Here is a 27,790-nt window from a genome sequence, read left to right as displayed (position 1 = left end):
ATGTCCCAATATAAATTTAAATTTGATCGAACTTTCAATACAATGCTGCCGAATATGGTTGGAAAATGGGAAAAGAGTGTAATTGGATAATAAGTCAACAAAAGAGGAAGGCAAAATTTGGCACAAAAGTTATGATTGTTTGGTACGGTTGAAAATAAATTTTCTTGAAAATAATTTTTTTTAAAATAAAGAAAATAACTTTCTCTGTGAAAGTAAGAAAAGCAAACTTCCTAATATTTTACCCCTGCACAACCCTTACCCCTGTCCCATTTTACTCTTATAATATTTTCCTATACTACATATAAATAAAAATAATAATTTTTACTTATTTCTTTAAATACTAGAAAATAAATAATTGATTATTTTTTGGAAAAACTTTTTTGTTTCATTCCAAAACACACTCTAAATGATAAAATCTTTTTAATTCATAATTAAAGATTCAACTCTCTTGAGGTACAAAATTGTATTAGTTGATTGAAAAACGATATAAATTTAAATTTAATCAAACTTAGCGAAAATTATAGAATGATAAGTCAACAAAAGAGGAAGTCAATCCATTTGTGGAAAAATTGAAGACGAAAAAGAAATAAAAGAAATGCATTTTCCGCATTAAAACGCGGTAATGAGCTGACCCCACTAAACTTGTATGGTCCCAACTACTTTTAATTTCTTCCATTCGCCTAACCTCCAACATAGGCCCATGTTTTCATCACGCCTCGATTTATACGTCCACGTAATGTCTATTTCGAAGGCCCAATCAACGGCCCATAAAATTCCACCTCATTAATGAACCTCACCACCTCGCATTTCGGATCTTTTCGATCGGTTAACTACCAAAGCTATAACCATAAATTACCAGAAACAAAACAGAGTCTCCGGAGCTATTTAAATTTAGCAAAAATTATCAAAATGTCATATTTCGTGTTATAATAGAATTTTATAAGTTTTAAATTGTAGCAGTAAAACTCTATCAATTTATAACAAATTTTAAAATATAATATAGTAATTAATTTATGAATAAACAGATTAAAGAAAAAAGATAATAAATGTATTAATGGTAATATTAAATTATCATTCAATCAGGACTCTAGTTTTAATTTATAAATTAATTGATTATATTTTGTTAAGTAACTAAATAACAATATATTTTTCCTTAAATAGTGTTTTATAAATGGTCAGATATATTAATCCTTGATTTTCTCCATTTAGTTGGACACTATTTTAGTTGTTATCAATCTCCTAATTAATATCCTAATTAATATTATCAATATCTTGTTTTAGCTTCTCTTTCCTCCTTCTTTCTACGATTTTTATTATTATTTTAAAAATTGATATCATTTTTTTAAAAAAAATAATTGAAAATTGTTTTTTTTTTAAAAAAATAAGCATTCTTATTTCTTAAATCCATTTTATTTTTTTAAATCCCTCGTTAATATTCTCACACAATTTTCTTCCTTAATATACCCACATTAGTTATTTTTTCTTTAACTTTTTCCATGCTCGCTTCTTTTCTTTTTGCTTCCCTATTTGTCTTCAATACAAATTTTATGCTTTCATCCATGACTTTAAATTAATTTATTTTTTATATAAATTTTATAAATTAACATACATTTTTCTTCTTCTTCTTTTCAGTATGAAATATGGTAACGTTCATTCAATCTTGATTCAATAAGAAGATAATAATATGAAATCTTAATTAAAATTGGTATCTAGATTGAAATTTTAGTTTTGAAAAACACTACATACACAAAGTAGTAAGAATTAAATATTTTAAAATTCTATTTAGATACCAATTGCATACATTGTTACACTTGAACTTTTCAAATGTATATCAATTGGATACAACACTAACTAGTTTTAGCTTGGCTTACTCGGTTGAAATCTTAATTATATGTTGTATTTTCAGTTGGATACCAATTCTATACATTGATGGACTTAATTTTTAAGTGGATACCAAATGATTACCAACATTAATCAGTTTTAGTTTTTTTGAGTCTACATTTGAAAAATAATGCATACACAAAGAATTAAGTATTACACATAATAAATATTCTGAAATCATAATTCATTGAGTTAAAAGATCAAAACAATTAAAATATGTGTTTCTCACAATTAAACAACTAAATTAAATAAAAATAAATTATGACAAATTTTCAGCAGGATAATTTGAACATGTCTTCTTATTGTGTTCCTCCAGACGACATGTGATGCACGTAATATATAATTTCCTCCATTTGAAAATCAACATATTTTTCTGTTTCAATGTGTGTGTATCTCTCTTTCCTGAAAATTTATATCTTAACATATTATGCCAAATTCATACCATTTACAGTCCAATAAAATACACATAATAAACATTGCATACCAACTTCATGAAAACTACAAAAAATATCAAAATTATACAAGTTTAGAGGTAGTAATGAAAGCCAAATTTAATACCAATTTCATTGGAAGTTAATTTCAACACAATTGAAAGTTAATACCAAACTTCATGCCAAATATATAAACACTATAGCTAAATCACATGACTTTCATACTAATTAGATGTCGTTTATATATACATTATACACCTATTGCATACCATTATGCCAAGTCTGTACAAATTACGTGCCACTTTCATATCAAGTCTATACAAATTACATGTCATTTTTATGTCAAGTTCCTTCCATGCCATTTAGATTGACAGAGTACACATTCATGCCAAAATATATGTCAAAATTCATTTCACTTTCATGCCATTCGATGTTCACATAGAACACATTCCATACCAACTATATCCCACTACAAAAATTCATACCAATTGCAAAAAATATATATCAAACTTATTCAATTTAATCCAATTTTGGATAATTATAAAATAATTAAAAAATAGTTCTATGATACATAATTTGTAATCATATCAATTACATGCCTTTTATGTACAAATTTCATACAAAAAAATACTACATACTTTATAAGAGTTTGTATATAAAACATATTATTCCAATCACATAATAAATACACCTTCATCAAAATGTCAGATTTATACAAATTCAGGACAACTGTAAAACATACGATCAAAAATTTAGTGTATAATAACAAATAAACAATCTAAAAATATACATAAGGTAAATCAAAATCATCCAATTTTTTCAAAAAATGTCAAAACATAAAGTATACCAATTTTATAGTAATTTCATTATAATTAGGGATGTGGATGTCAAATTCCAACGACTTCAGTCGAATTCACCTTAACATTATTTGTCTTTAAAAATTCATTGATGTTAGACTTAACAATTCAAAAAGGCAAGAATACAACATATTTAGTATAATTTTATTCGGAGATGGTAAAGTGTACGCATATTTTTCTATCTTTTGATGGTAGAAAGGTTATTTCGAAAAGATCCTTGATTCAAATAATGTATATCAAAATAATTTGTAAAAGAAAGAAGTTGAGACCAAAGCACTAAAATCAATAAGTAGTAACAAAAATCAAACGACAAGAAACTACTAAAATACTGCTAATAATTATTGACATAGAAGGAGAAACATATATACAATAAATATATAAAATAAATAGAATCTTGAACCAATAAATATATGTAAATGAATCATCTAGACGAGAATAAAACACGTCGTTGCATCATTTTAAATCAATTTCATAATACTAATTTATTCATGTAACATATATGACTTATCATCTAATAGTATATATATTGAAAGGTCAAAACACATAATTGAACTTGTCGTGGAAACTGGAATGACACGTTAATTAGACACGTTTACGTCAAACACGACCGGTATTTTGAAACATTTTTATAGTATTTGGATGATATAAAAAAAATATTTTTAACTATTTATTTTTAATCGAAAATAAAAAAATAAGTTAAATTCATAAGTTAAAATTCTTATAAATTCATTTAAACAAGTTCTAAGACTTGAATCGTGATGAGATCGTACTTATTATTATTAGTAATAATATTTTATTTTACTTATAAATATATATTATTTGCCTAACTTTTTATATCAAATATTAATACAACAAAATTTATCATCCATTGATAAAACTAAAGCTAATATAGTAAAATGAGGATATTACATGAAAATAGTCAGATTGAACTGTGTTACGATATTCTAAACTTAACTTATGTACAATTTTAATAGGTGTACAACTCAACCCTTTGAACATAACGAGGTGCCAAACCTTATTGTTTTACGATTAATATTTGTTTGATATATTATTAGAATATATCTTTTAAATAAGTAGATGATAAACTGGTAGGTATGTAAATAGTCGTATGAGTTGTTTTAAAATAACTTTCTGTTTTGAAGAAAGAAAATTTGGGTTCTATTTCTTCTGCCTAATTTGTTATAGTAAAACCAAAAGATAATTCAATTCAGATTCTTCAGTATTGGGTCATTAGAAAAACGTCCATATTTAGCTAGCGTTTGGTCATAGTATCTCAAATATTTTTGATAAATTATTTTTAGGTGAAATGGATAAAGTTTCACAATGTGTTCGACCATATATTTTAAGAGAAATATTTATTTATTTTTAAAAAATATGATTTTATTTATACCCATAAGTCTATATTAAAATTTTATAATAATTATGCTTCATGAAAAATCATGATAACGAACTCAACAGATATGAGTCTGAAAAAAGAAAAAAAAACAAAAGAAAAATACCATTAATTTGTATACGAAAAATACTATTACTACTTGTAATTGGAAGTGACTAGGGACATTAAGTTCGGATAAAAAGGAATAAATATGGATATAGTTGTATAAAATTTGTACAAAGAATCAGATAAAAAGGAATAAATATGGATATAATTGTATAAAATTTGTACAAAGAATTAGGATTGAATTTAGTCCAAAATTATAAATAATGGGTGTTGTCATAAAATATAAAAATTTGGGATATTTTTTAAAAGTTTTTAAATAATAGAATTTGGCCCAAATATTAGTTTTTTCTAGTATTTGGAAATTTGGATTGTTTGTCAAAAATATTTGCCAAATAATGACAAGTTGTATGGCCAATAATATTTACCAAGTTTTTTCTCACGTATTTTTCGGAATATCTATTGCCATTAATTTTGACTATAAATTTGAGGTATATTTGAAAGCTATACGAAAAATACTAATTGTCAACATAAATTATGCTTCAAAACATCTTCTTCTTTTTTTTAAAAAAGAAAAAATTATACTTAAAAAAAGTTTTTTGTCTTCTCAAATAATGATACCTTCACATAAAGTGACATAGAGAAAATACTATTACAAATTATAATTTTATAAAATTAATCACAAAAAGAAATATCGTACCTAAAAACCTAAGAGTATAAGAAAGTTTTATATAGTCAATGTATAAAGTAACTTTAATATATACTAATATTTGGAAATGGAACCTAACAAACAATTAAGGCAGGACAAATCAAAATTTTCAAATGTTTTATGCACAAGGAAAAACTTATGCAAGCCAATTATCTCAAGTTCTCAACTCCCAACTAACAACTGCAATCCTCTTTAGTTAATTTCACTTGTTTTGTTTAGTACTGTTATTAAGTAAATTTACTGAGCATAATTAGATTATTATAACTTTTCACTTTGCTAGCTATACAATGAGAGTAATTAAACCCAAATTACATTCTCAAGAATTTTCTTATTTATCATTTCTTTATAATCAGAAAAAATGGAGAAAATACACCCATATTCTTTTTTTTATTTATTTACATTGAGGATTAAGGAAGGGGAACAGAGGATTATAAAGATGCGGTAAGCGATGCTAAGATAGTTCGGATTTGTAAAGAAGGGGAGCACATATGTTGATGTGCCACAATGAGGAGGTGTGCGAAGTTGACAATGATCTATTTGAGGAGAGATAAAGATAATTTGAGAAAAAATTGAGGAGAAGTGATTAGATAGACATAATATAATTCCAACTCATCGAGAATATGACACTAGATAGAAAATATAAATATCAGTAATTAGGGTAGACAATTATTAGATAGGCAAACAATTTTTGTCTTCCTAGTGGTAGAGTAGGGTCTTAGAATAGTCTGGAACAACCATCTACTCCCTTATTATTATTTGGGTATTTTACTTAAATTTCATAGTAAAAAAGCCCAATTACAATTTATCCCGACTTTTTTGGTAATTATCCGAATTCCCTCTTTTTTCCAGATTTCTGATACATACGAATGACGCTAATACATCGCGATTTGACACATAAGTCATTTTCATGATACATCGCTAGTTGATACAAACCAAACATTGTAATATCAATAAAACTTATGAATTAGCTTATAACACATAATATATCATGAACACGACAAAAATAGCTGTAAAACTTATGTTTTACTGATACATTTTGTGTTTAGTTTGTATCAACTAGCGATGTATCATGAACATGACTTATATATCAAATCGCGATGTATCAGCATCATTCCTATGTATCAGAAGAGAGATTTTTGAAATTTTTACAAATGGTAGGGAATAATTAAAAATATAGAAATATAAGGTGTGTAATTTGGTAATTTCTTCTTTTTCTTCTTCTTCTTCTTCTTCTTCTTCTTCTTCTTATTATTATTATTATTATTATTATTATTTGTAAGATTATACCGAATATGTTATTTTAGTTACACCGATCAGTAAATCTTGATAATACATTTACTAAGTTTGAGGCAGACAAAGATATGATTAATTTCACAAATTATGAGTTTAATAATAATTAAATAAGACAAGTGTAGTTGCTTTTCACTTTTTGTTCTCCTTTTCCTAAGAATTCCACTTTCTACATTACACGTAGCCATATTCTAACATAAGATATTGGTGATGGATTTAGAAATCAAGATGACGAGGAAGAAGTGGGTCGGGGATGACCGATCTAGGATCAGATGAGGGAGTTTGACCACGGCTAGTGCCCTAGAGATGGGAGAGAAATTGAAGGCTATGGAGGCCTGGGATAGTAGTGGGGATGCGAACAGTATGTGGGATAGGACGGCTAGTTTTATTAGGGTTGTAGCAAGAAAAGTGTTAGGAGTCTCGACAGGTAGCCATGGTCGGCATCGAGGAAATTGGTGGTGGAATGGAGAAGTGCAAGGGAAGGTAGAAGCAAAGAAGATGGCGTATGCGAAATTGATAGAAAGCAAGGAGGAGGTGGAGAAGTGGACGAATAGGGAACTTTATAAGATAGCGAGGAAGGAGGCGAAGTCGGCGGTTTCGACAACAAAAATGACAGCTTTTGAGCGCCTTTATGCTGAACTAGAAGATAAAGGCAGGGATAAAAAATTGTTCAGGCTAGCCAGGACGCCGGAGAGAAGGGCACGCGATGTGGATCAAGTTAAGTGCATTAAGGACGAGCATGGAAAAGTATTGGTAGAGGAGACCCTCATTAAACAAAGAGGACAGTCATACTTCCATAAACTCTTGAATGAAGAAGGGGATAGAGAGATTGTGTTGAAAGATTTGAAACATATAGGGAGGCGTCACGATTTTGGGTATTGTAGGAGTATTACGGTCAAAGAGGTTAACGGTGTTGTGCATAGGATGCGCTCGGAAAGAGTAATCGGACCTGATGAGATTCTTGGGGAATTTTGGAAGAGCGCGACCTCGATAGGTTTGGAGTGGCTGGCTAGGTTGTTTAATGTCATCTTTAAGACGACAACGATGCCGAAGAATGGAGGTCGAGTGAAATGATCCCTCTATACAAAAACAAGGAGGATATCCAGAGGTGCAACAACTATAGCGGTATCAAGCTTCTAAGTCATATTATGAAAGTGTGGAAAAGAGTGGTGGAGATGAGGGTGAGGAGAGGCGTGTCTATTTCAGAAAACCAGTTCGAATTTATGCCGGGACGCTCAACTACAAAAGCCATCCACCTTATGAGGAGACTGGTGGAGAAGTATAGGGAGAGGAAGATGGACTTGCATATGGTATTCATCGACCTAGAAAAGGCTTACGATAAAGTTCCACAAGAGATACTATGGAGATGTTTGGAGGCTAAAGATGTACCTGTGGTATACATTAGGGTGATCAAGGACATGTATGAGGGTGTCAAAATCAGGGTAAGGACAGTAGGAGGAGACTCAGAGCACTTTTTAGTTGTGATAGGATTACATCAAGGATCAACTCTTAGTCAGTTTTTATTTGCCTTGGTGATGGATGGATTGACGCGACGAATTCAAGGTGAGGTGCCATGGTGTATGCTTTTCGCGGGCGACATCGTCCTGATCGATGAGACTCGCAGCGGAGTTAACGCTAAGCTGGAGGATTGGAGACAAATCTTGGAGTCTAAAGGGTTTAAGCTGAGTAGGACCAAAACAGAGTACTTAGATTGCAAGTTCAGTGAGATACCTCAGGAGGTTGACGCGAAAGTTAGGCTTAGTGACCAGGCCATCCAAAAGAAAAGTAGTTTCAAGTACCGTGGGTCTATCATGCAAGGCAGCGGGGAGATTGACGATGATGTCACACATCGTATTGGGGTAGGGTGGATGAAATAGAGGCTCATTTCCAGTGTGCTATGTGACAAGAATGTGTCACCACAACTTAAGGGCAAGTTCTACAAAGTGGTGGTTAGACCGGCTATGTTATATGGGGTGGAATGTTGGCCAGTTAAGGTCTATCACGTTCAAAAGATGAAAGTTTTCGAGATGAGAATGTTGAGATGGATGTGTGGGCATACCAGGAACGACAGGATTAGAAATGAGGCTATTCGGGATAAGGTAGGAATGGCCTCGGTGGAAGACAAGTTGCGGAAAATGCGACTGAGATAGTTTGGGCATGTGAAGAGGAGAGACACAGATGCCCAGTGCGGAGGTGTGAGAGATTGTCCATGGATGGTTTCAGAAGAGGTAGGGGTAGGCCGAAGAAATATTGGGGAGAGGTGATTAGACATGACATGACGCACTTACAGCTTACCGAGGACATGACCTTAGATAGGAGGGTGTGGAGGACCCATATTAGGGTAGAAGGCTAGTACATAGTCTCGTCATTCTTCCGTATTCGTAGGCGCATTAGCGCATTATAATTTCTTGTGCTCTGATTTCTTTTATTATCCATTATTTTATGTACTTTGATTACTCTATTTTATTAGTGTCGTTTGTTATTTGCTTTTCCATATCGCTTTGAACTTCTTAGCCTTATCTGACCTCTTTTTATGCTTCTATTGAGTCGAGGGTCTCTCAGAAACAGTCGTCCTACCTTGGTAGGAGTAAAGTCTGCGTACACTTTACCCTCTTCAGACCCCACGTTGTGGAATTTTAATGGGTTGTTGTTGTTGTTGTTATTTTTTCTTTTTATATATATATTTTATTTTATTGTCGATTTCTATTTCTTTCTCATTATTAGTACTGAAAAGTTATAATGTTAAATCACGAATAAAAAAAAATCAAAGGGAGATAAAAATTCAGATCAGTAGAAAGTTTTTATCTCTATTGGAAAAATATTTATTGTACTTATTTTTTGGTATAATTATTTAGATTTGAAATTTAGTAGTTTTATTGTACTTCTTTTGCATAATCACTTAGATTTGGATTTCAATAATATGATTAAAATTTTGATTTGTAGTGATATCAAATCCGATTAAGAATGAGCATATGCAGTACAATACTATAATTCCACGTGTGAGATGTGATAATGATAAGATTTATTTATATTTTAGCCTTAACTTATAGAGATAAAGAAATATTTTCGAAAGCCTTAAGTACAATCATTTAAAGTATTCATGAAAAAGATAATACGAAAGGAAAGTAAACATGACAATCAATAATATATATATATAACAAATAACTATCATAAACAATAAACTAGAACTACAATCAATACGATGCTCCAGAATTCAAAAGTTATTTTGTTTAAAAAAATTAAAATATCATTCATCTCATTGCATTTTAGTAATACTTTTAAAAAGATATTTATATTATATTATATACTTAATATAAGCCAACAAAGCCATAATTGCTGTCTTTCAAGTCAAACGCAAGAAAGACTAAAAATGGAGTTTACACATGGAAAATACTTACTCTACTTGATATTACAATTACAATATAATTAAATATTCAATTACTATCTAATTAAAGTGAATAAGCAAGTAGCACTTCGTTAACGTGCTTACTTGTTTATCCACTTTGTTTTCTAAGGGGCTGTATTTAATAGATTCTTAATTTAGTTAAAATATTTTAAAGCGATTTAAAAAAAAATAATTTAAAAATAGTAATAATAACAATAATTATAATAAATTTAATGTAATCCATGAGCAAAATTTATAAAATTTAATACATACATAATTTTATTCCTATTTTATGAAAATATATAAACAAACCGTTTTCAATAAATCTTTGACTCCAGTAAGGAAAACAGTAACCAAAACAAAACATTAGTATTTCTTTATGGTCAAACTCAAGAAAGACTAAAAATGAAGTTTACACACAAAATTCCAAAAAAATAAAAAAATATTAAAAAAGAAATATAAGCAAATTTTTATATTAAAAAAAAGAAGGCAAAAAATCTAAAACGAAATGTGAGCGACTCCTCCTTGTTCTCACGTTCTTGCCCTTAATAACTTCTACTGTTATTCTAATTCCTCCATTAATGTCTACTAATTAACAACAAAATTTTCTTATCTTCAGCTGATTTCTATGTCTTTTGAAAAAAAAACTGATTTTTTTGTTGTATATAATTGTTTGCTGCTCAAAGGACCAGTTTCTTCAAGAATCTAAAACCAACCCATATAAGTATTTGCCGAGAAAATTAGAGGTTCTTCTTCTTTCTTATAGTTACTCTGTTAATCTTTTTTTCTGGGTTTATTTGAATCATACCCATTAATGAAGTAATGCTTATATACTCACTAGTATTTCTATTTTAGCTGTTGATTCAAAATTCTGTTCGTTTGTTTTACGTTCACCATTTTTTCTTCTTTTTTTTTTTGATTTCTGTCTAATGAGTACTTTTACTTGAGCCGGGTTTATCGGAATAGTCTCTCTAATGGGTACTGAAATTCTGGGTTAATCTTTTATCTGGGCTCACTGGTTTTGCTATTTTAGCTGCTGATTCAAATTTGTACAAAAAATTTCTTTACCTCACACCCCATTTGAGTTAAATTGTACAAAAAAATTGTTTTTTTTTTACTATTTTTGTCTAATGGCTACTGACTTATGGGTTTTCTTTGATTGTTTTTTTCCTGTTTTTTCTTTGATTGTTTGTTTTTCTGTTTTTTTTTTTTACTTTTATGTCTTTCCTCACTTTTTGGGTGTTTATGCATTTGTGGAATCATATGAATTTGAGATTCTAAATTTTGATTTACATATATGTTAAAGTTGCACGTACTCTTCACTTTCAATGCTGCAGCTGTGTTGGGTTCTCCAAAATGCACTATGTGACACACCTGATGATATTTTTGAAGAGCGTGAACAACATAGCATCAGTTGATTTGATTTGGGGATGATACCATTTTTCCAATTATTTGAATTCTTCTTTCAAAATTCTCTGTTTTCAATGAACCTGGTGTAACATTCTGGCTGTTTCTGCTAAAAAAATACTTTCCTACTTGTCTTACGTTTGTTCTCCAATAAAATATATGAAGCGCATTAAGATATAATATAGTTGAAAGTTAGCTTGCTTATGTAATATATATATTATATGTACATTCTTGATTTTGTCATTCTACCAAATTCTTAGCTAGTTGTTTACGGAGTCTTTGAGTGTATCTTTTATCTTGTTAATTTAATATTACTAGTAGTATATTTTGGATTGAGCTTCTAGATGGTGACTTGTATATGAACAACATTTTGGCAGAGTGTAGATTGAAGGATTCCATTTGAATAGGCATTCTGGAGAGCAAATCAAGAACAGTCTCTTGGGGCCCGATAGGTTTGGGAATGCTGAGTAGATGAGAATTGTGTTTTTTGTGCTAGTAGTGAACTAAATGAGAAAGTTCAGCAATGAAGTCAATGAACATAGAAAAGAAATGGCTATTTCCTCTCGTTTTAAGTGCGTTTGTGTGTTTTTTCCTCGTCGTAACCTCCTTCAACATGGGCCTTATTACTTCATTACACACAATCAATTCAATCTTTTTATCTCATGTCAAGATAAATCAAACTAGCCCATATTTTGCTGAATCGAAAATTAACCAAGCTCCACCCCCTCCCGCTAGACCTCCTGTCCCCCGTTTTGCTTATTTGGTATCTGGATCAAAGGGTGATCTAGAAAAGCTTTGGAGAACGCTGCAAGCGCTGTATCATCCACGGAACTATTATGTTGTTCATCTGGACCTAGAATCATCTGTGCAGGAGAGATTAGAGCTTGCTTCCAGAGTGGAGAAAGAACCCATTTTTGCACAGGTTGGGAATGTGCACGTGATCACCAAAGCAAACATGGTGACCTACCGTGGACCTACCATGGTTGCTAACACTCTTCATGCCTGTGCGATTCTCCTCAAGAAGTATCCGGACTGGGATTGGTTTATTAACCTGAGTGCTTCTGATTATCCACTGGTGACTCAAGATGGTTAGTTCTCTGGTTGTTAAGCTTAAACTCTACCAGAAAAGCCAATACTTTCTTTTTGGTCATAAGTCAGTCTTGAGTAGTTATGTTATATTTCTTTCTTTAATTTTTGGCAGATTTACTCTATACTTTTTTCGATTTAAAACGAGAGTTCAATTTCATTGAGTACTCTAGCCGGCTGGGTTGGAAAGAGTATGCCATCCTCTCTCTATCTTTCACTTTGTGTTCTTTGAAACTGTATTGTACTGAGGTTTAATTTCTGTATAACTGGATTAATTCTATTCAGGGGTCAAAGGGCAATGCCGCTTATGGTAGACCCTGGGCTCTATAAGACAACCAAGTCTGACATATTTTGGGTCTCGCCAAGGAGAGGTCTTCCCACAGCCTTTAAACTCTTTACAGGTTAGTTTTTGATGATTGAATTCACATACTTGTTTGAGTATTCTCGAAGCTGTTTACTGATGTTGATTCACCACAAAAGCAAATAGAACGTGCCACGATACTACTTTGGTCCCGTAAAATTTTGTGCTTGTACCATTACTCCTTTCCCTTAATCTAGACATACTTTCTTGGTTAAGATAAGGACTTTGTATCGAACCTTAAGACTCTGAGTCTGTCACACCTAGAGAAGCTGAACTATTGGTATTATTTTCAGTCAGAGACTTCTCAAATTGGAAAAACCGCCACACTAAAGACAGTTGAAACTTGTGTTTCAATTTCTTTTTTCATTTTTTATCTTCCTATTAATCTTTGGACGCCATCAACCTGCATGTTTGTGTATCAACTATTGCGGTTAGATGAAACGATGACATTTTGCATCAGTTGGACCTCAATTACTGTTCTTGCCTGCTAAAATTGCTTAATCCAGAGATTTGGTTTAGATATCTATCGTTGGAAATTCACCGTCTTTATACTTGATGCTGTATTTCTCCACACTGAAATCTTTTTTCTAGAAACATGGTGAAGCATTTGTCGATCTTATGTATGGATGAAATATATAGATTACTTTCTGACCAAACAATGAGATAGATCTAGGAAGAAAGTACATTGAATCAGCATGAACTGCATAGACAATGAAGTGAACTCTTTGTGTAATGTATCCACCATATGGTTTATCTTCTTAACAACAACAAAATATCCAGTGTAATTCCTCAAGTGGGGTCTGGGAGGGTGGTGTGAACACAACTTTACCCCTACCTTGTGAAGGTAGAGAATTTGTTTCTGATAGATCCTCAGTTCAAGTAAAACATATCAAAAATAGTATGAAAAGGAAATAAAAAAAGTGAAGAAGCCAAGTAGAAAATAGATACGATTTATCTTCTTATGCAGTTATGAAAAATGCTACAAATTTGATACAGGTTCAGCATGGATGATCCTCTCTCGCGCTTTTGTGGAGTACTGCATATGGGGTTGGGATAATCTTCCCAGGACCTTACTTATGTACTACACAAATTTTGTCTCCTCTCCAGAAGGCTACTTTCAGACTGTTGCGTGCAATGCCCCAGAATTTGCTACAACTGTTATTAACCACGACATGCACTATATTTCTTGGGATCTCCCTCCAAAACAACATCCACACAATCTCAACGTTAATGACACATCAAAAATGATTGCAAGTGGTGCTGCATTTGCTCGCAAGTTCAAGCGAGATGATCCTGTTCTAGACAAGATTGATAAAGAACTACTCCATCGAAAAAATGGTAGCTTCACACCGGGGGGTTGGTGTACCAGTAGACCTTCTTGTTTAAAGGTTGGAAATCCAACAAAGCTTAAACCAGGTCCAGGGGCTAAAAGGCTTCAGCGTCTTATTGGTAAACTAGTTTTGTCAGCTAATACTACTGGTCAACAGCAGTGTAAGTAGTTATACTTTCCCTGCCTTTCAGATGAAAAAAAGGGAGGGGATTAGATCCAGAGAATAACATATTAACATCAGATTATTTTGTAATATAAAGATTTACACATCATTGTCACCCTATTGTTGTTCCTGTTTTTGTACTAAGTTTATCCTTTTCCTCCCTATTCTCTGTGGCTTTGTTTCTTTAAGTTCTCTCTGCACATTTCAATTCTTGGCAGACAAACTCATGACTCACTATTTTGAGTATTGAAGTTTCCTCTAACAATGTTCAGGTCCAACATTGCAACCCGATATGGGATCACACACGAAATTTAATGTGGAATTCCGTGTGGGAATGAACTTACTAATATTCGACTCTGATACCATATAAACAAAATTGGGCACTCGATTCAAAATCTTAAGACAACAAGTGGAGGTGTAGCTCACTTGGAGAGTAGCCCACGCCTTCACCTTAGTGATGGGGGTTTGAATCCCAATGTGTCTCCCCCCCCCCCTCCTTCCATGTCATCCAACTGTCTTAAACTCATTCGTGGGATCCATACTAGGTGTGTTATTTTTGTTGTATTCAACTGTCTTAATAATCTCTTTATAAAAAATGCTGAAGAAAACAACAAAAATAAAAGAAGTAGATAATACTCGTAGACTATTCACTTTTAGGATGTCTTTCCTCATTTATTTCGTGTTCTTTCCCTTTTTCTAGATTATAATTTTAACAATGTATTTTTGGTTGAAGAAGTTCTATCATGATTTAAGATGAATCAAACTGGAAATAATTGTTGAAAGAGTACATTGAAAGTACAAAAATGGCTATAGTAAGAGTTTCCCTTATTCATATTAACTACTCTAGGGGGAATGTTTTTATGCGGTGCTAACAATTTAATAGCTATCTATCAAGTGTAAACTATTTATTATTCAATGTTCCTCAAACTCAAATAAAATACTAACAGCATCTATAAGAACCAATTAATTTCAAGAACAATAGTGATTTTATGAAGTATTAATAATTTAATAACTATCTAGTAAGTGCAAACAAATTATTATTCAATGTTCACCAAACTCAAACAAAAACTAACAGCATCTATAAGAACAACCAATTAATTTCAAGAACAACAATATACCTAGTGCAATCCAAGTCGATAGACCCCAGTTCAAGAACACAAGTTAAAAAAAAAAAAAACTCTTTTAGCTATTATCAATGAAGGTTATTGAATATGACATCATCAAGAGTGAACCAATATGACACATGGATTTCTAAATGCTGCTTGTATTTTTCTGCATAGTTGTTTTCATAGACTAAAACATAGAATTTTCTGGAGATCACATTAACATAGTTCCTTTCAAAAAAATCATTCCAACTAGGGGTGTACATGGACCGGATTGGTTCGGACTTTTTACAAACTAAACCAAATTATTTGTGTCGGATTATTAAATCTATAAATCAAACCAAATCAATAAAAGTCAAATTTTTCGATATCAATTTTTCTCGGATTTTTCGGATTTTTTTGGATTTTTTCGAATTTTTTGAGTTTCTCGGGTTTTTCATAGTATCTAATAAAAATCACAGAGCAGTGCTTCTTAAAAAAAATGCTAGTACAAAATATCAACATATAAGATGGAGGCAGAACACTGTTTGAAGTTTTAACTTTATAATATAACTTTATAAGATGGACTTTTTTTGTATATTATTTAGATGGGCTTCTCAAGTCAAAATCTAAATGTAAGAAAAAAAAAATTATGAAAAATTTTAAAAAATATTTATAAATTACATTTTAATAAATATTTTTATGTATAACATAATTTAAAAGTAGTATATCTATAATCGAGTCGGTTTGAGTTCGATTTGACTTTTTTTAATTAAAACCAAACCAACCCTATAATGATCAGGATTTTTTTCCAAACACCAAACCAAGTCAAACCATTTTTTTCAATTTGATTCGATTTGCCCTGTACGGCCCTAAATTTCCAACTATGGAAATTACAGAATATACAGAGAGAAATTTATATTTGCATCCTTTCCCTTTTATATACAGCATTTTACAATAAGACCAATATATGTTCTCGTATTTCCAGTTGAGTCTACTTCCACTATATGAATTACTACTAGCAAAAATCTTGGTTTCTTGATGATGGCAATCTCCTTGTTCGCTAAGGTGTCCGATCTGGTTGACCTCTTCACAGCAAGCCATTCATTCATCAATACAGAACCCTTACCTTTCACGTCTTTTATCCCGAAGGCAACTCCCAAACCTTTGGAGAACATGAACCACGTTAAGCCATCTCCAACAGCTTGATATTTCCCATAGAATTCGCAGCAACTAAGGTAGAGGACTGACCACGCCAACAAACAGATGAGATGAACTGTGCTTGGTCATCCACTTCATCACCAGATAGGGGATCCGTGCTATTAAACTTAAATGATAATGCAGGCATAGGAAAAGCTTTGTGGTAGACGAAGACCTGCAACACAACCCAGATCACACCATTACATTACTATGAACAGCTTGTAGCAATAGCTATTTGTAGAACAATACATACAAATATCAAGATAGTTTTGGAAGGATGGTAGGAAATAGGAATACACAAGCTATGCAACAAACCAACGATATATAATCATTTTAATGGAGTTCCTTCACCACCTTTTTGTTCGCCGAGGTATATTTCACCCTCTTTAAGTATTTTCATAACCATCTTATACTATAGGCACTACAATACTCTTCCTTTCTTTAGTATTCCCCTGTGACTTTTGTTCCAGGCTTTCTTGCTATTAATGTTTACCAAATATGAGGAGTGAACGTGGGAACTGTAACTATAAGCTAATTAGAAGTAATCAAAGACATACCGGAGAAAGGAGGATTATCTAAGAGGTCGTAGAAGCAATTTTTGCAGGAAATTCTTTTCTTTTGGTATCAATTGTGTCATATTCTCCTATTAGAAAAAGAAGCAAGCCAAATTATCAAGACTAGCTACTTTACAATCAATGTTGTTTATATTAAAATTAATGAATACTATCAAGAGTAATGGGCAGAAACTTATTGCTAGTTGGCAGCACAAGAAAACGATTCTCATTATATATATCTTTATGTCTCTCATAAATATTTCATTTTCTTATATAGTTTTTGAGGCAAGAAGTGTTTCTCCCAACTAGTTTTGGCGTTGATGCACAGTAGATTGATTGATGCTGTTTCCTAATAAGTTCTCCTAACTGCCAAAACAGAAATGAGTGTGCACATGCACACACAAACCCATGTATGTATATGTCAAGTGGAAGAAAGTCATCCTTCCCCTATAAGGATAAAATGCAGCAATAGGCCTTAAATTTTCTTTTTCTTTGTGTACTACTGTTTTGGGAAACGGAGGTGGAAAATGTTGTCTTATGAATTCTGCATCAGGTTTTCTTCAGTGTTCCAAGTATCTAGTTCTTGTGCTAAACCACGATCTGGTACTCAGCTCTGCTATAGATTATTCTATCCACAAAGTTCCTGACTTTGCTGCATGTACATGATCTTTTCAGGCACAAGGTTCAGATCCTTGGTACATTATGTCAGAACCTTCATCCTCAAAAGCACATCCCAAAAATGCTAAGGGCAATTTCATCAATTTATTTAAGAAAAAACTAAGAATATAATGAGAAAAGACAAAGAATGGAAGATTTTTCTTAACACAAACCAGAAACTAAAAATTCAGGTGAAGAAATAATGTTTACTGTCTTCAAACTTAATACCTTACTGTTTCCCAAGGGCAGTATAAATGATGTGAATAGAGGAAAGGAGAAACACAAGAAAATCAAAATCATACCAAAAGGGATCTAGTTTACCTGTGTTACGGAATGATAATTGAGGATAAGTTTTGTGAACAGCACATGAGAGGATTATATTTCTATGGAGAATATAGGGCACACGCCATGTTTGATTCTGTAAAACGGAAAATGCCTAAAAGTAACAGAATTGTTCATGGGAGAGATGCTAGCCCTGAGGCTAAGGGTTAGAAGTGGAAAATAGGTGCTGGTGATAAATATGGAGGTCACAGGGTAGAATGAGAATTTTAAAGTTAAATTGTTTCCAATTACAGAAAGGTGACATTCTTTTTTGGGACAGATAATAAGGAAAGTGTACCACATAAATTGGGACAGATGGAGTAGTTCCTAATCTTTTTTTTTGTCAACCACGACTGAGATCCATGGTCATATTGATCCATTAGAACACCCTTTCATTGAACAATTAAAATAGTAAACAACTTCCGTTATTGTTTCTAATGAATCAGCAATTTCATAGCAATAATGTATTGTTTTGTGACAAAACAGCAGTAAAACACCATGTGTATGTTTTCTTCTCGAACAGCTAATGACAGTCACTGATTGTTTGTCACGAATGTAATGGAACAACTTTTATACTCAAATAAAATAAGAAGTTGTGAATCATTCATTTGATTATTTACAAACAGCATCAACCAAAATGCTTAGACACAACTAGAATTTAAATATATTTTTTGGCAAATAGCTTGAACATAGAACATTGATTGCAGCCCCATGTTTCCAACCTAGATGCATATGCTTAATTTGACCAGTATCCGGAACTAGTTTTTCCTCAATGCATACGGGACAAAAAATTTCATCACAATGTAACCATTGCTAAAGGCTCATCTACGATGAAATTAGTAAGCAAGTAATAATAGTGATATATCTGATTATAAATGATACCTCATTTGTCTCTGAGCCAGTAGCAATGTAACCTTCTGATACAGATAAGCCAACAAAGTTCTGTAATGCAAGAATACTTTTATCAGAAGCAAAGGACATTCAACCATAATCAACATTCCATCTCATTCACAGTAAAAGCACATTTAACCACAACCGAAGTTCAATCTCACTTCTGAGAAATTATTTCAGGGATGATCTCCTATGTTAAAAAGCTATGGTTTCATTAAGCATTTACAAATTGTATGTATTTAAATTTTAATTTGTATGACAACCCATATTTTCAACTGCAACAAAGATCGTCAAAAGGCAGCAAAGAGTACAGTGAAAACATGAGAACCAGTCTTCTTCAGGTGACACGAATAAAGAAAAATACCTTTACATTCATGTGTCCAGTAAATGACTGAAGTGGCGAATCAAGAATTCGAGATGTGCAAATTGACAAATCCCATAGCTTTAACGTGTTATCTGTAGATGCAGAAACAAGCGTTGTGGAATCTATGAACTTGACATAGCTCACAGTCTTGTTGTGCCCAATTAATGTGCAAAGAGGCATTGTTGAGTTACGTAGATCATAATAATATATCTTGTGATCTGCTGAACCAAAAGCAAGGGAGCGACCGGAATCAAAGGGGAACTGTACGCAGCAGACATTGGCTTTTGTTTTGATGGTTCCAACACTTTCTCCCTGCAGTACCAACCCAGTTAAGAAAAACAACTTATTACACACAGGTTTTATCTACACATCAACATAACTAGATGACTGTAGTACGTTTAGTTTCAAAGCTGACATCCACCAAGTGCAAAAATAGAATTGCCTGATTGATATTCCAGAGCTTGACAGAACCATCATCACTCCCGCTGGCCAACATGGTTGGATCTGCTACAGAAAAGTCAACAGACCAGACACGCCTTTCATGTTCTCTCATTTCCATGAAAACTTGACTTCTTGTGACGTCCCATACCTGGAAAGGAATTCAGCAAACTTCATCCCAATTAAATTAAACAGAAAAGCAATCATGATCATGAATATAGCTCACCTGCACCACACCTTCAAAGTTACTTGAAGCGATCTGGCTTTTAATATAGCCATTCCAACATATGCTGCTAAGCTTAGATCTACTAGCCATTTCAAGAACTGGATAGTGGATATCACGGTCCTCATTAACAATTGAATTATATTCAAATACTTTGATCTTCTTATTTACACCAGCAGTTGCAAAAAATTCACCATCACGATCAAAGCCTAGAGCACATACAAGATTGGAAGAATTTAGAAGATCCCCTTGCTTCAAGTCGGCCTTCACTTCCAGCTTGCTATAAGATAGATAATTGCACAGTCCCTCCAGGAATGAACTGATCGATCCACTCTGTCTATCCTCATTGCACCCCTCTTTTGATGACAAATTACTCAATGAACTTCTTTCGGGTGCTAGAACTGAAGTTCTACAATCCATACTTGCCTGAGAATTTCTATTCAATGGTTTGCCAGTCGGTTTGACAACCCTACGTCTTGTCATGAAATAAGCTACCTCCAATTTCCTGAAGTTCTTCATCAACCGAGAATTTTTTGCCAGAATGCTCCCTTTGTTTTCAACATGTTTCTCAGACTCATCTGGATTGCCATCGGATTCCTCAGCTGTGTGTATTGAAGGGACTGGCCTAAATCTCTTTCTAGATCCAAAGCACCCAGCATCGTCATCTTCAGCAATATTTATCTTCCCCGAACCTAAATCCTTTACTGGCTCCTGATTTGAGCCCCTTTTGACTCTGAAGGTCGTCTGCATCTTCGATACCTCTTCTATGTCAGCCGATAAAAAAGATACAATCTCACGCAAGTTGTGCAAAGCCTCCTGCTTTCGCTGTTGAATCAGCAAAAGGAATTCCAGCAATAACTCTTGCTCCTCTATTTTTTCTCTAAGCTGTATTGCTGCTTCACGTTCTTCAAACTCATCTCTTGGAGCATTAAGGAAGTCACTTTCTAGCAAGTCACTGTCATCGATGTGAAAAGTAGAATCAGAATAACAAGGACAGAGGAGACAGGGACATTGCCGTTAAATAAAATGAATTAAGATGGAGCCGGCAGTAGATTCCTCAAGTGAATCATTATTGGCGCCTGATTTGAATCCGATAAACTGGTTAAGACTACCATTTAATGCAACAACAACAACAACCTACCGAGTGAAATCCCATGAGTGGCGCTTGGGGAAGGTAGAGTGTACGCGGGCCTTACCCATACCTCATGGAGGTAGAGAGGTTGTTTCCGAAGGACCCTTAACTCAAGTGCAGCAAATCAAAATAGTTATGAAAAGAAAAAACGACAGTGAAGAAAACATGACAACTAATAAGGAAAGCAGTACAAAGCATTCAAAAAACAAACAGTAACAACTAACAATATCATAATAGTGCGGTAACCGAAACACAATAAAACAGATGGCAATAGATATCAAAAAGCAAGAAACTACATGAATAAGCTATACTACGACACTCACGGTGCTCCAGACTACTACCAAACCTAATTATGTCGAAAAGCAAGACAACACTCAACTACCACTAACCTTCTACCCTAATATGCAACCTCCATAAACTCCTAAGGTCATGTCCTCGATAAGCTAACGATGTGCTATGTGGCTAATCACCTCTCCCCAATACTTCTTCGGCTCACCATTTAGGGGTCGTTTGGTAGAGTGCATTAGCAAAAATAATGCATGTGTGGCTTTGTGTATTACTAGTATCATGTTTGGTACACTTTTTCAACCTATGTATAACTAATGCAAACATTAGTTATACACTCTATTGAGGATTAAGGTATGTATTACTAATACATGGAAACCCATGGTATTAGTAATGCAAAAGGGTTTTAATGCATGCATTAGTGTGACTAAAGACACAATTGCCCCTCAAACCCTTTTCCACATCCTCTCCGTCATATTTGTAGAGGGTATTTTTTTAGAAATAATGCAATACATGTTATTTTTAATACATCAAACCAAACACCTGCATAAGAAATAATATCTGCATAACTAATACAAGCATACCTAATACACCATACAACAACAACAACAACAACCCAGTGAAATCCCACATCGTGGGGTCTGGGGAGGGTAGAGTGTACGCAGACCTGACTCCTACCAATGTAGGACGGCTGTTTCCGAAAGACCCTCGGCTCAATAAAAACATAGAACAAGGTCAGACAAGAATATTAGAGTAAATAAGTAGATAACGAAAACGGTTCAAACAATAGTATAATCAAAGCACAAAAAACAGTACATATTATTATTGGATAATAACATAAATACCATAAATAACATACAGCAGAGTACAAGAAATCATAGTGCGTTAATACGCCTACGAATAAGGGAGAATAAAACCAATATGTACTAGCCCTCTACCCTAATGTGTGTCCTCCACACCCTCCTATCCAGGGTCATGTCCTCGGTAAGTCGTAAATGCGCCATGTCCTGTCTGATCACCTCTCCCCAATATTTCTTCGGCCTACCCCTACCTCTTCTGAAACCATATTTAGCATTATTCTTATACACCCTACCAAACGACCCCTTAATGCAAATCAATAGAAAAGCTTGCTCACTCTATTTATTTCACTCTCACTTCGTCTTAAGTGCTCTTTTTCCATTATCTTCCTTTTACTTCTACAACAGTGCAGGAAACATTTTGCAGTAATCAATTATGGTTCAAACAAATTGTGCAGGTAAACAGCAACAATATGGACAAATTTCCATAGCAACAAGCTGATAAGTCATTTCAAGATGCCACTGACGAGTCATGGAACAGCATTATGCAAAGAGGGCAGCAAAGCTGTTGATCAGTTGACTAACAGTTTTGCCTGCAGAGACAACCAAAAGCCGCACTACACCTAACAGTTTTGCCTGCAGAGACAACCAAACGCCGCACTACACCTAATGAGTTGCACACGTGAAAAGTAACCCTGGGTCATCTCATCAACCAAAGAGAGGAAAGAAAAAAGGAATGAATTAGTGCTGTTGCAAGAAAGGCAAGCATGCTTTGCTACATTTTCCTTCTTTACTGTGGTAAGATTTATTCATCCATGCACAAAACTCAACATCCAGTGACTTCTCCAGATAAGAGCGTGCGTACTATAAACTCTGACAGTGTAGTGTACATTCTATGTCAACAACAGCTTGGACAATCAAGGATTACATAATGAGCTACACATTAAAGTAGGTATAAGAAGACCGTGACAACAAATCAATGAGGCATCAAACAAATGAAAGAACGATTTTCCTTGAGGGGGAATTAAGAGAGGAAAAAAAAGATCCGGTTGACGCATAAAAAGAATGCTCACCCCATTTTTGGCCTACTGCTAGGCTCGGGGTGCAGTAACCATAAGCAAAATGAAGCTTCTTTAGGCCATTTCAACAGCAACTGAGGAGGGAGGACACGATGTCTCAGACTATGCATAGTTGTACTTTTCTCTTCTGGTGAGCTAAAGGTGCAGAATAGCTGTCAAAATTACAATTATAATAACCATTAAAACACAAAGTTTCACCTTGGCAGTAATGAGAAATATAACTCAGCAGACCCTTTAGTGACATGCTAGCTAACGAGTACTAACCTCAAAGAGAAAGACTCCAAGACGGTAAACATCTGACGCACAAGAGCTTGGAGCACCAGCAATTTCTTCTGGACTAGTGTACCAATTGGTTTCCATGAGCAACATCTGTTTCATTGGGAAGGTGTGCTGCTTTTCTTCTTCTTGTCTGTTCTTACTAGCTTCTAAAGTCTGAACCACATGGCCTGAGTTTGACTGCAAGCAACAGTTTTCAGAAAATCCGGTAGAAGCTTCTACAGAAATCTTCTCAATCTGAGAACTTTGACTACCCAGCTTGTCCGACTCATGAGGCAAAACTGAAGATGAATCCTTTAACTCGATAGTTTGTCTGTTTAAAATATCTTCTGATGAATCTGACCCTGACTCCGAGCAGGATACGGATTCAATGAAGGCAATACGTTTGAACGAGGACATGACAAAACATGATGGTCGTGCATTATGAACAACTAGTCCCTGTGAATGTGCCAGGTTTACAATCTCCACAATTTGGGTGAATATGTGCAAACATTCAAGAGCATCAACAGCTCTCTCTGGGTTGTCCAGCCACTGCCTCAAACTAACACCACTACAGTCTGTTCCGAGACCACCTCGGTCCACAGTGAGCCTATCCTCAGCAACCCCACCTTGGGCTTTAAGGCGATTTACGGGCGGGAACTCAATTCTCTCTCTCCCCTTTCTACCTGGAACAAACCCAGAATCATGCAACACATAATTGGAGGACCTAATGCTGCTTGTTTGAAATCTAGGATTCCTATCCACAAAAGCTGAAGAATTCAAACCCCTGTAACTATCTGATCCCTCCCAGCCAGATTCAGATGAACCCTCCATTGTTATCTACGCATAACTTGTATGTAGGTCAAAGGCCACAACATTTACCAGTTGGGAAATTCTTAGAATCCTAGCATACCCTTTCACATTCACCATAGCCATACCTAATCAAGAACACATTTTCACTAAAAGGCAGGCCAAAACCATCATCTCAGAAGTCTCTCAACTTCATTTTATTCAAGTTATCAACCTATTTGCGAAGAAAAACGGTAGAAACAAGCAAATAAAGCAATCTAAAGCATTCCTTAAGAGAGACAAACTCACTCTAAAAAGAATCAGCAGACAGAATCCAATGGCTCATCCAAATGCACAAGGGCATGCCATGCTACACGTTTTCATTAGAGAGAGAGACAGAGAGAAATCACCAAGGAGAGAAGCTGAGCTTTTATTTCATCCAGAGCAAACAAAAGAACAAGAACCACACACACCAAATACTTCAACTTTAAAGCACAAAAGCAAAAGGTGTGCTTTATTGCGAGGAAACACCACAGCCTCACAATATAGCCAAAAAAAAAAAAGTATTTTTCCTCTGCAATACAAAGTGAACCAAGAAAAAACAAGTTTTTTTTTTTTATAATATTCTTTTTTCTTGCACAAAAGAATACATATAGTTGTTGTTCCAGACCTGATGTTTAAAATGAGTAAAAATCAATTCTCTTTTGGATTACTCTAAAAATTGTTTCTTTTGAAAAGAAAACCAGGTGGGGACAGTAGAGGAAGCTCCCCATTATCACTCGTTCCCTTTTCTATTCTTTGCCATGTACGTGGCTCATTCACATCCTCAAAGCTTTTTCAATAAAGCAGGCAGGCAAAAATGGTATTTTAATCACAAAAGAATATCTTGCAACATGTAGGTTATTTTGAACAAGAAGGATCTTCAAGAAGATCTCGAAATTAACAACTAAGTTTTCTATTTTTGGTATATAATCTGGTTATAATTATTACTTAAATCTTTCTAATCTTAATGGGAAGTTTAAAACATGCATAAAATAATCAGGATATACTAATTAAATATTATGTTACACATTGATACAATGAATTAACAAATGGGTAAGTGCTTACCTTTTACGTCATTCTCAAGATTCAACTTTTCAGCCATTCGACGAAACCCTAAACAGAAAGATATTTCTTAAAAAAATCAAAAACAAAGTGGGTTTCGAGTTTCAACCTCAGATTTGACAAACTCCATGAAAATGACAGGTTAATGGACAATATCCAGATTTCATTCAAACTCTTACGATGTGAAATTCGTAAAAATAGGGCATAATATACCGACCCGGTTACTTTGAATCGATACAATACAGTAGAAACAAATTTATTGGCTATATTCATTGATAGGAAAATGACTGATTCTTGTGGTGCATTGTTATCTAACGTGGGCAAAGGAGAATCACACTGAATAAGTGAGATGATTTTTCTGTACGGATACAGATTGAACGTTTGTTCTTCCATTCTTTCATAGACTGTTAACAAGAACGAACACTTGTGAAATTCCCAGTATTGCTAATGGCTTAGAGGGTCAGTGGAAGAGACCCAAAAGATTTTTCCGCCATAAATTCAGAAGCTTTCTTCCACCCGGTGTCTGTGATACTGGAGCCGATCAAAAGTTTCAAGTCACATGATTCAAATTTTGAGACTTTTAATTACGAATAAAGGAGTACTTTGAAAAAAATCATATTTAGAACGGGATAAAAATCTATTGTAATCTTTGAGTAAATATTTTTAAGATAATAATTTATATAATTTTATTTTTATTATTTTAATTTATTTTTCTAATTTTGACTTTACATGAATTTAAAAAAGATTTTAAAAAATGATTTGTATGAATTTGAATAAATATATCAAAGGTACTGATTTTAAACCTTTTTTTATAAAGTTGAAATTTTAAAAAACAATTATAAATGAACTAAAAAGAAAAGTCAAACAGACAAATTGGAATAGAAGAAGTATTTCACTCCATCCATTTATGATAATATTTATTTTTAAAGTTTGTTTAAAAAATAATCACAACTTTATAATAGTGAAAATAATTTAGCTAGAATTTCTCATTTTATTTTTAATAAAAATAATATATAATAACACTAGTTTGAAATATTTAAGATTATAAATTTTAAAAATATTATCGTCATATAAATCCTATGGCATATTTAGGATAGTAAACTTCTTAGTTTAAAAAATTATTGGTACCTATTGAAATTTTGCAACATAGAATGAAATAGCGAGACTATGATTCAAGTTATGATGGGATCAGTTAGAGAAAATGCTTAAAATAGTCCCTTATCTTTAAGTTAAGACTCAAAGTCATTCTTGAGTTTTCATATAGAGCACTAATAGTCCCTCGTGTTTGCAATATTGTTGCACTTTTGGTCCTCCCCCAAATTTTTGCTTATTTTTTAAAATTAATTTTGTCTACAATTTTATGTATGAAATACTCAATTATTTTTTTATATATATTTAGTAGTAATAATAACTCTATGTGAGAGAAAGTGAGAAGAAGAACACCTTATCCTGTTCAGAAGAAATATTATTGAAGCCAAATTAAGAAAACATTGACATATGACGTTGCAAAAAAAGAAAATTTTATATTATTACACATGAAATCGACGTGATGAACTCTCGAATTATAGCTGCAATAATATTTCTACTAAACAGAACAATGTATTTTTCTTTTCACCTTCTATCACATTAAATTATTATTTCTACTAAATATATAAAAAGACAAATAAAAATTTCATACATGAAATTGTGGACAAAAATCAAGGAAAAAGACTCAAATATGCCATCGAACTTTGAGAAAATGCTTATTTATGTCATTCATTAAAAATTTGGCTCATTTATACTATTTTCGTTTGAGAAAAGGCTCATCCATGCCATTATTTGTTAACTGAAATGACATCTGTGAGCCAAACTTTTAACGGATGGCATTATTGAGCCTTTTTCTCAAAGTTTGATGGCATATTTGAACCTTTTCATTTTAAATAATAATTTAGTTAATGACGTAACCGAATCATAATTGACCACGTGTACAAAATAGTTTTGTAAAATGAAAAATATTTTTAGTTTATAAATAATGGTATGGATGAGCCTTTTCTCAGACGAAAATGACATAAATGAGCCAAACTTTTAACGGATGACATAAATGAGCTTTTTCTCAAAATTCGATGGCATATTTGAGCTTTTTCCCTAAAATCAATATTAAAGAATAAGCAAAAGTTTGGGGGTGACCAAAAGTGCATCAATATTGCAAACATGAGGGACTATTAATGCTCCATGTAAAAAATTGAGGGTGACTTCAAGGCTTAACCCAAAGATAAGGGACTATTTTGGGCTTTTTCTCGGATTA

General features: G+C 33.2%; 2 protein-coding genes across 6 annotated transcripts; one reads left to right on the top strand and one right to left on the bottom strand.

Moving 5' to 3' along the window:
• Positions 1 to 10,481: 10,481 nt before the first annotated feature.
• On the top strand, positions 10,482 to 14,499 carry LOC129892495 (beta-glucuronosyltransferase GlcAT14A-like). 3 transcript variants are annotated; one of them, XM_055968076.1, is made up of 5 exons: positions 10,482 to 10,498; positions 11,773 to 12,483; positions 12,597 to 12,672; positions 12,767 to 12,882; positions 13,839 to 14,499. In XM_055968076.1, exons 2-5 carry the CDS (start codon positions 11,919 to 11,921, stop codon positions 14,339 to 14,341), a joined length of 1,260 nt encoding a protein of 419 aa, XP_055824051.1. In that variant the 5' UTR covers positions 10,482 to 10,498; positions 11,773 to 11,918; the 3' UTR covers positions 14,342 to 14,499. The 3 variants fall into 3 exon arrangements, with proteins under 3 accessions (XP_055824051.1, XP_055824049.1, XP_055824050.1); XM_055968074.1 differs by having other exon boundaries at positions 10,487 to 10,734; XM_055968075.1 differs by lacking the exon at positions 10,482 to 10,498 and adding an exon at positions 11,337 to 11,401.
• A 1,745-nt stretch (positions 14,500 to 16,244) lies between these two features.
• On the bottom strand, positions 16,245 to 25,007 carry LOC129892494 (protein SPA1-RELATED 4-like). Of its 3 annotated transcripts, XM_055968072.1 has the most exons (8): positions 23,623 to 25,007; positions 23,353 to 23,510; positions 20,069 to 21,020; positions 19,847 to 19,993; positions 19,405 to 19,716; positions 19,032 to 19,091; positions 17,175 to 17,260; positions 16,705 to 16,792 (listed from the first exon to the last, which is right to left on the bottom strand). In XM_055968072.1, the coding sequence occupies exons 1-7, from the start codon at positions 24,445 to 24,447 to the stop codon at positions 17,189 to 17,191; spliced, it is 2,526 nt and encodes an 841-aa protein (XP_055824047.1). In that variant the 5' UTR covers positions 24,448 to 25,007; the 3' UTR covers positions 16,705 to 16,792; positions 17,175 to 17,188. The 3 variants fall into 3 exon arrangements, with proteins under 3 accessions (XP_055824046.1, XP_055824047.1, XP_055824048.1); XM_055968071.1 differs by lacking the exon at positions 17,175 to 17,260 and having other exon boundaries at positions 16,245 to 16,792; positions 23,623 to 25,002; XM_055968073.1 differs by lacking the exons at positions 16,705 to 16,792; positions 17,175 to 17,260; positions 19,032 to 19,091 and having other exon boundaries at positions 19,540 to 19,716; positions 19,801 to 19,993.
• Positions 25,008 to 27,790: the final 2,783 nt, after the last annotated feature.

This window comes from Solanum dulcamara, chromosome 6, assembly GCF_947179165.1.
Source record: "Solanum dulcamara chromosome 6, daSolDulc1.2, whole genome shotgun sequence".
In the NCBI taxonomy this organism is placed as follows: Eukaryota; Viridiplantae; Streptophyta; class Magnoliopsida; order Solanales; family Solanaceae; genus Solanum; species Solanum dulcamara.
This window is presented reverse-complemented; position numbering and strand designations above follow the sequence as displayed.